The 7552-nt window shown below is 38.6% G+C and overlaps 1 protein-coding gene across 7 annotated transcripts in view; it reads left to right on the forward strand.

The window, feature by feature from the left end:
* LOC143038080 (serine/threonine-protein phosphatase 2A regulatory subunit B'' subunit gamma) overlaps positions 1 to 6764 on the forward strand; it is a 28444-nt gene extending 21680 nt beyond the window's left edge. For all 7 annotated transcript variants that reach the window (XM_076207008.1, XM_076207005.1, XM_076207006.1 and 4 more), the window contains one exon: positions 4628 to 6764. In XM_076207008.1, coding sequence (XP_076063123.1) covers positions 4639 to 6024 — 1386 coding nt within the window. In that variant the 5' untranslated portion in view covers positions 4628 to 4638 and the 3' untranslated portion in view covers positions 6025 to 6764. The remainder of the gene's footprint in view (positions 1 to 4627) is intronic.
* Positions 6765 to 7552: the final 788 nt, after the last annotated feature.

Raw genomic sequence — 7552 nt, forward strand, 5'->3', positions numbered from 1 at the left:
TAGAATGTTGTTATTTCAGAATACACAGAACGAAAAATAAAATTAGAAAAAGTATCATTTTATAGATGCATATCTTCACAGGTTGCTGGGTTCTATGTTGCTTATGCAAAGACAAACAATATTATGTTTTATACATGTACAGACACTCATCAATTTATGAATGAGTTACGTTCTGAATGGCCATTCATAATTCGAAATGTTTGTAAGTCGTTATTCAACATCATTTGAAGGGTACTCAAATCTACAGTATGATATAAAGTAAATATATGTTTTCTTATCCTAAAACATGAGACTAACAGTACCTTCCTGTCTTTGGTGCTCCAGCCACATTATAAGAAGTTTTTCCATCTCAATTAGCTACCCTCTTCTCTTGCTAATTATGTTTGATTGGATAGGCATAGCACTTTTCAGATGTTCCATAATTCTGTTTTTGTAGATTGTTCCAATTTTAGAACAAGAAGTTTTTCCCTCTCGATTAGCTACCCTCTTCTCTTACTAATTATGTTTGATTGGATAGGCATAGCACTTTTCAGATGTTCCATAATTCTGTTTTTGTAGATTGTTCCAATTTTAGAACAATTCATGTTGTAAGAACATGCTACACTCACCATTTTCTCTCCACCATTGAGTCTTTTTATTATCGCCTCCTCTATTTCCATAGAGATAGTTTGCCAGTTTTACCACTATAGTACTACCACTGCCACAATCATCACTAGTTGACTTTTTGTGAGCCATGATGGATAATGGATGCTCAGTATATTTCGTAATGAAACTAAAGTAAGCTTTGATCCTAAGAGAGCACACTTTACAAGGACAAAGAACTAGGATGCTGGGAAAACATACACTATGGTGCTGCACAGTGGGAGTAGCAGCCAGAATTCATACTGTGTGGAATTGGCATGCAAACAAAATTTTATGTTGCAGACAGAAAACAGGAGCCCAATGAACACAATTTGGACTTGTGCTCATCTTTGTTCATATGTCTGAAAGTTCATAAGTTCAATGCTTTGTAAGTAGAGGAGCATCTATCCATTGTTGTCAATGAAAGCTTGATTCTTAGAAATAAGCTTTGTATGGTTTTTTGTCCAATGGGCAATATGTATGTACATTCAGAAGTTATGTGAAATGTTCATTCCTAACTAATGTATTAAAAAAGCCTGAATTATTTAGAATGTGTTGTTTTTTAAGATAATATGGAAAATGCACTTAAAGAATTGTGCCATAATCTTTGTTTGTCTTTATGGTTTGTTGGTGGTTTTCTGAAGGGTTTAACTTCCAGTGGTTGGGTTCAATGTTGTTTATGCAAAGACCAAAAAATATGCGCATCACTAGAACAATTTAATACTGTATAGTGCATATTTTTGTTGTTATTGGTTGTATATATATACTCTGTTGTCAATGAATGCTTGATTCTTAAAAATATATATACTGTATATATAGATATATATTTCTCAATTGGGAAAAATGGCACACTATGAAAATAGTACTTTAATTTTTATAAGTGCGTAAAGTAATAATTACCACATTACATTGATATGGTACCTGGTTCCCCCATGAGGCTATGTGGAATTCCTGAAAAATAACCCCATACATAGGTACCCCAGATAGTGGGTATCCAAACATTCAACTTTTCTAGTTATCCAATCTATTTTCTTTGGTGTGTGTATTTACCTAATTGTAATATCCAGGATAAGAAGCAGTGTTCATTGGGTCTCATCTATGTCACCTGTTAGTATGTGGTTTGTAAGTTGAAAATGGGCAAAACTAAGAAAAGACCAGATCATTAGTAAATGAAGCTGTTACAAAACCAAAGGTATTCTATTCAGTGTTAGTTATGGAAAATTTGTCACCAGAAAAGCATATCATTAAGAGTCTATATACTAAGGGTATTTCCCCCCCCCTTACCAGGGAGGTACCCAAAGTCAAAAAGCATATAGCCACTTCCATCCATTTCACTCCCAAGCAGCACCCTTTACTCCCTCTCTTCTTAGCTCCTCATGGATAATGGGTCATCCCTGTATCCCACCCACTACCCTGGGTCAGAAGCAATGCAGCAAGACAGTGAGGCTGCTTCACTTAATTAGCAACTCCCCCTCCCTCTGTCTCCTCATGCAAAAAATAGAAGACAGGGAGAAATCCCTTCAGGCTGCATCAAAATATCATTCACACCATCTACAGAATCATGAAAGGCACAGAGGTACTCGATAGTGAGAACTTACTTAACTGGGACAAAAGAAACACAAGAGGACATGGAAAGAAAATAAAAAAACATAGCTATAGAAGAGAACTGAAGAAAAACAGTTTTCCTCATAGAGTTTTGGACACTTGGAACAAACTGGACAATGAAATAGTATGCGCAAAAACCATTCATGAGTTTAAAAACAAACTAGACACAGCAAGATACAAAGGCGGGACAACACGAGCATAGCTCCCCTTCCCGCAAAATACAACTAGGTAAATACAACTAGGTAAATATAACCACTCCTAACCCTCTCATCCCCCACACCCTCCATTCTTTGCATCACAGTATACACAGCCATTCTCCACTCCCTATTTCCTGCCTTCTCCCTTCCTTGCTCAATAGAATCCCCTTCTTGCTCAATGCCTCTTTCACCCCATCCAGCCATCTCACTCACAGTCATCACTTCATGTTCACTCCATCCACCTCTGCATTCACACACCTCTTTTACTAATCTTTCTTCACTCATTCTTTCCATGTCCAAATCATCCCAATCCTCTTTCATCAACCTTATCTGCCAACTCCTTTTCCACCCCACTCTCCTCCCTATTATACTTCTCATACATTTCATCTCAGACACATTTAAACTTTTCCTCTTTGCCTCTCTTAAATCCCATATCTTTGCCTCATATAGTGCTGTCAGCACAATCACCCCTTCATATAATCTCCTCTTTGCATCCATTCCCAAATTCCTATTTCTCATTACACTTTTTAATCCCCCTAGGCATTTACTTCTTTCAATCTGGAATTTACCTTCACCTCCACTCTTCCCTTTCCTGCCACATGCAACAGCAAATAACTAAAGCTTTCCACTTATCCAGCCTCTCTCCTTTAAGACTAAGTTCCAGAGTAGTGCCATCTTCTTCCCATGTACTGTACCTTCAAATTTCTCCTATCGCATACGTTCCCAAACTCCACCACTAACTCCCTTAGTCCCCTCTCTGATTCTGCCACAAGAGCATTGTCATCACCAAACAACAGCTGTTTCACCATCCTTTTTTCTCCATTTTTTTTAACCGTCTGCAATCCCATGCCCGTTACCCTCGCACTTACCTACCACACTACCCTATCTATATACACATTGAACAGCCATGGCCACATGACATCCCTGGCATGGTCCCTCCTTTACCTCAAACCACTCACTCTGTCCATTTCTAATTCTAACACGGGCTCTACTATGGTTATGCAAACTTGACTTCCCTTAGCAGCTTTCCCCTAATCCCATATATATGCAAAACTTCCCACAGTGCCTTCCTGTCTACCCTGTCATAAGCCTTTTTCAAATCCATAGAGGCTATCCTAACTATCCTAACCTTTTACTAAAGCTTTCTTACATATCCTTTTTACCACAAAAATTTGATCCACACAACCCCTACCTTTCCTAAATCCACACTATTCCTCACCAATTACTCCCACTGTTCCTCTCATAATCTTCTCAATTAAAACCCTCCCATAAGCCTTCCCATCTACACTCAACAAACTGATCCCTCTGAAATTACTATACCCACATTTGTCCCCTTTTCCCTTGTAAAGTGGAACTATACAGGTACTCCACCAGTCCTCTGGCACTCTACCCTCCCTTAGATGCCTATTAACCATTTCCATACGGTGATGCCTACGTGGGCGGCATGAGGAGCAAGTGGGTACGCGATGATGCCGACGTCGGCATCTTGATTATATTTATTGTAGTCGTACCTACGTAACATCCATTCTCTCTAAACTGGCTTCATCATATTTTCTATGGTTATCAAAATTCACGGGTGAAAGAGAACAAACGATTGAGCACTGACTTTATTTTTTATAATGCGATTATTATGACGCATCGCACGTCGGGCAGCTAATGCTGCCAGACATGCGATGTGCCCCAGAGTGAAGAGGTTAAACAACCTCACTAGCCAGTCCACAATTACTGTACCTCCCTTCTTCAGACACTCATCCCTAGGTGCCTTACCTGCATTCATCATTTTAATACTCAGTAATAGTACTGAGGATTTATAAATGGCTGACAAACATAAGATTTAAATTCTGCATGGATGCATGATGGTTTTTTTTTTTTTTTTTTTTTTTTTTTTTTCCCTCTCTCTCTCTCTCTCTCTCTTCCTCTTCCAACTGAAACTGGAGTATGTTGCAGTGTTTTGGCCACCAAATGAAAAAGGAAAAAGTTCAAAGAGCAGCACCCTCTCTATTTCTCCAGATTTTGAATATTCATTCACTGAATTGAACAACAGATGATGGGTTCCAAGTTTAGGCTAGGTCAGTCACATGTGAAGTGATTGAACAGTGAAGGCAGTATTAATGCTATTTGTGAGACACCTTTGGAAAGGGTAAAACAGGGTGAATAAAATGTATCAAGAGTGCTAATTTTATTTTGCTTTTCTTTTATTTCAGGATTTCGGTGTATGATGGATTTCAAGTCATTACTTAAGAGTCATCTTAAGAAGAAAGAAGAGGCAGAGGGGGAATGTACTAGTAGTTCAGGAAAATCCTCAGTCCAAAACAGTGATGAAGAAGAAGTAGAAAAGCTTTTTGAGAAATATTACTGTGAATGGAAAGGCATCAAGCCTGAGGAGGCCAATCCATTCCGGAATGTCATCCCTAAGTTTTATCAGAAGCTTCCAGCTGAGGATGATCAATTGCTTCAGAAACTGAGAGAAGAGTCTCGAGCAGTGTTCTTGCAGAGGAGGAGTAGAGAACTTCTTGATAATGATGAGCTAAAGAATTTGTGGATTCTGTTGGATAAACATCAGTCCTCTCCAAACTTAGGAGGGTGTGATGAACAGATGGTGAACTATGAAGATTTCCTTAAAGTTGCCAAACAGGCAGGACCAAAGTGCAAGCACTACTTTCAGCCTTCCACTTTCTGTAAATTGCTACAAAATGATCCCTATGGCCGTATCTCAATCATGAACTTCTTCAATTATGTCATGCGTAAGGTTTGGTTGCAACAAACTAGAATTGGTTTGTCTCTGTATGATGTGACTGGTCAGGGATACCTTCGAGAATCTGACCTGGAAAATTACATTCTTGAACTTATACCAACTTTACCCCAACTTGATGGTTTAGAAAAGTCATTCCACTCTTTTTATGTGTGCACAGCTGTCCGCAAATTTTTTTTCTTTCTGGACCCTATGCATACAGGACAGGTCAAGATTCAAGACATTCTTGCATGCAGCTTCTTAGATGATCTTCTAGAGTTGAGAGATGAAGACCTTCCTAAGGACCAGCAGCAGAACAACTGGTTCTCAGCTCCTTCTGCCCTGAGAGTCTATGGTGTGTACCTAAACCTGGATAAGGATCATAATGGTATGCTGTCCAAACAGGAATTGGCACAGTATGGAATGGGGACTCTTACTCCTGTCTTCATTGATCGAGTATTTCAAGAGTGCCTCACGTATGATGGTGAGATGGACTACAAGACCTATTTGGATTTTGTATTGGCTCTAGAGAATCAGAAGGAACCTCAGGCCCTCCACTATTTCTTCAAGATCCTTGATATTGATAGCAAAGGCTTTATCAATGTATTCACACTAAATTACTTCTTCCGATCCATCCAGGACCAGATGCGACAACATAACCAGGAACCTGTCAACTTTGAGGATGTGAAGGATGAAATTTTTGATATGGTCAAACCTGCCAATCCATTTCAAATCACTCTTCAGGACTTGATCACCTGTGGTCAAGGTGATGTTGTTGTAAGCATCCTAATTGATCTCAATGGTTTTTGGACATATGAAAACCGTGAAGTGCTTGTTGCTGATGGTAATGAGGAACCATCACAAGTGTAGAAGTTCAGAAAAAAATATATGTTTGATATTTGAAATGATCTCAAGTATAATATGAAAGCCACATGCTGTAAATATTGTTTGTAACATACTGTAGATAATATAATGATTGTTGCCTCAAGTTTCACTGGGAAACCCACCTCACAGTTGACAAAAAAAAAATTTGTCTGCATTGTATAAGTGTAGGGTCATTTCTGTATTACCAGCTTGTGGAAGCCATAGGAAAGCAGTAGATGCTGGATGTCAATTCACTTTATGTGAAAAGATGAAGGAAATACAGGTATTCATCTATTTCCAAGTGTTCTAGTAATACATTTTTGTTTTAGTGGGCCATGTAATATTTTTTCTAATCACTTTTATGCTTTCTGAGCAAACAACGGTTTCAAATCGCATACCGGTGACCCATGCCCCACCAAGCAGCCGCCTAGTACACTGATCACTCCCACTCCCTTTACACAGCCACATCTGCCATTTTCTACAAGTGGCACCAGCACAGTCACACTGCAGTATCTTCCTTTGCTTTCCATGGCACCTAAACATCATTCATAATGCAGTACAGGTATAAGTATCTTTGCTTAAAAGTGGCAGTCTGCCGACAAGATTGACTAGATAAACACCATATGAGGACGGAGCCTTTATTTGTACGACGTTTCGCTTATTACAGCTTTTTCAAGTACAAGTTGAGATACAAATGCTTTTCTCTCCCCGTTCCCTCCTTTCCCCTTATTTAATCTCAAGCATTTGTATCTCAACTTGTACTTGAAAAAGCTGTAATAAGCGAAACGTCGTACAAATAAAGGCTCTGTCCTCATATGGTGTTTATCTAGTATAAGTATCTTTGCAAAATTAATTAGTTTTTGTAACACAATAAGTAGTGTTTCATCCCCATTCCATACCCACAGTACTTGTAACTGTGGGAGAATCCACTTCATTTTCTTTTTGCAATTTTTTTTTTATTTGTGCAATAGCTAAAAGAGTGAACATGTAGCATAAATAGATGAATACTTGTACAGTCAAGTTGATAGATCTTAGACCTAAGTGAGAGACTACATACCCAGAACGAGACGAGGGTGTTGATAAGTTTTGAAGATATATGGCAGTGAGATCATTCTTTCTGGTGCCCAATTTGCAGGGCCTCCACTTACAAGTACATGTCATTGGTCCCATTTACAGTATTGTTAATGTATGCTGGAATTGTACTGATATATGATGTAAATATTAGGTACAATAGCTAGCTGATGCTAAGAAAAGATATAAAGTGAATTATATCAAGAAATTAATGGAGATGTTTGTGTCTGTTAGTGTTGCCCCAAGTCTCTCTTGCAGAAGACCCAGGTAACCAGTTATGGCCACAAGGCAGGCCCATAAGTCACTTAGGAAAGAAATACTGTGTTGTTATTTATGGATTATTAGCATTGGAGATTGTGGAATGAGATTATGCTGTGTCTTCTGTGTGGTGGTTGCAATACAGTTTGATTCTGTGGCCAGGCCTATTCTATATTGATACTGTTATAATGCTGGTCTTATTTAT

Source organism: Oratosquilla oratoria, chromosome 23 (assembly GCF_046742065.1).
Source record: "Oratosquilla oratoria isolate Oo_2021 chromosome 23, ASM4674206v1, whole genome shotgun sequence".
Classification (NCBI taxonomy): domain Eukaryota; kingdom Metazoa; phylum Arthropoda; class Malacostraca; order Stomatopoda; family Squillidae; genus Oratosquilla; species Oratosquilla oratoria.